The sequence below is a fragment of the Mizuhopecten yessoensis genome, unplaced genomic scaffold (assembly GCF_002113885.1).
Source record: "Mizuhopecten yessoensis strain PY_sf001 unplaced genomic scaffold, ASM211388v2 scaffold713213, whole genome shotgun sequence".
Classification (NCBI taxonomy): Eukaryota; Metazoa; Mollusca; class Bivalvia; order Pectinida; family Pectinidae; genus Mizuhopecten; species Mizuhopecten yessoensis.
The window spans coordinates 1-1146 of record NW_018478510.1 but is presented as its reverse complement, the minus strand read 5'-3'; the positions used below and the strand labels follow the sequence as shown (position 1 = coordinate 1146).

At 37.3% G+C, this 1146-nt stretch overlaps 1 protein-coding gene across 1 annotated transcript; it reads left to right on the top strand.

The window, feature by feature from the left end:
- Positions 1-746: 746 nt before the first annotated feature.
- On the top strand, positions 747-1139 carry LOC110440898 (paired box protein Pax-1; the record flags this gene model as incomplete). The annotated part of the gene is made up of 1 exon (XM_021484015.1): positions 747-1139. A coding segment is annotated over one exon (393 nt), but the record flags the coding sequence as incomplete, so codon positions are not given.
- Between the last annotated feature and the right edge of the window lie 7 nt (positions 1140-1146).

The window sequence follows — 1146 nt, the reverse complement described above, 5'->3', positions numbered from 1 at the left end:
TTAAGTTTATACTAAAAATAGTTAAAGGAAAACACTTCTCTGTGAAAGAAATATTATGAGATCCAACAAAGCGAAATCAACCCGTTTATATTCCAACCTCAAAACATTGAACATATACCATTATTATTATTTTTATTACACTAACGTATAGTAACAATAACTATAAATGATAAACGTACAAGCACAAGTTTTATAAATCACCAAAGGAAGATAATGTACACTGAACACTAAAGAGCATGAGAATGCATGGTTAGTAATCAAAATTTCTATCAATTTGAATGAATTATACAAAATATGAAAATATAACAAAAGTGCGACAATAATTCTTTAATAATGTTAATTAGTCTAACCGGTTCTCATATTTCTATTCTCATTCTTGCCTGAAACGAAACATTTTCAAACAACAACGTGAAAACATATCAATAAATATACTGTCATCGGTTAATATACTCATTTCGACTACGGTCGATCATACCAAGTATAGATCTCAGCAAATGGCTATACTTGTATGTATGTTACTATAACGTCACATTGACATTACGTGTTCCTGGAAACATCACTAAGTATACATATTATACCATAATTTTTAGAACCAAAGCTATCGGAAAGGATTTTGTTAGAAAAACTTTGCAACCTTTCTATAGGACTCAGGTCTATTCTCTTGCATGGTTTATCGTCGTTTATAGCATTGGCGACAACTTCAAATGAATTGAAATATCTAACAAAGTATTTATTTCTATTTTTAGAGCAATCGACTTTCGGCGAAGTGAACCAACTCGGAGGTGTGTTCGTCAATGGGCGTCCCCTGCCTAACGCCATTCGTCTTAGGATCGTGGAACTGGCTCAGCTCGGAGTACGGCCGTGTGACATCAGTCGGCAGCTCAGAGTGTCGCATGGGTGTGTCAGTAAGATACTAGCTCGTTATAACGAGACGGGGTCCATACTTCCTGGGGCCATTGGCGGAAGTAAACCCCGGGTTACCACCCCTAACGTAGTGAAACATATAAAGGTGTACAAGGAACGAGACCCTGGGATATTCGCCTGGGAGATTCGTGACAAACTACTGGCGGACGGTGTATGTGACAAGTACAATGTTCCTTCAGTCAGCTCAATAAGTCGTATTCTCAGGAACAAGATAGGGGGTGG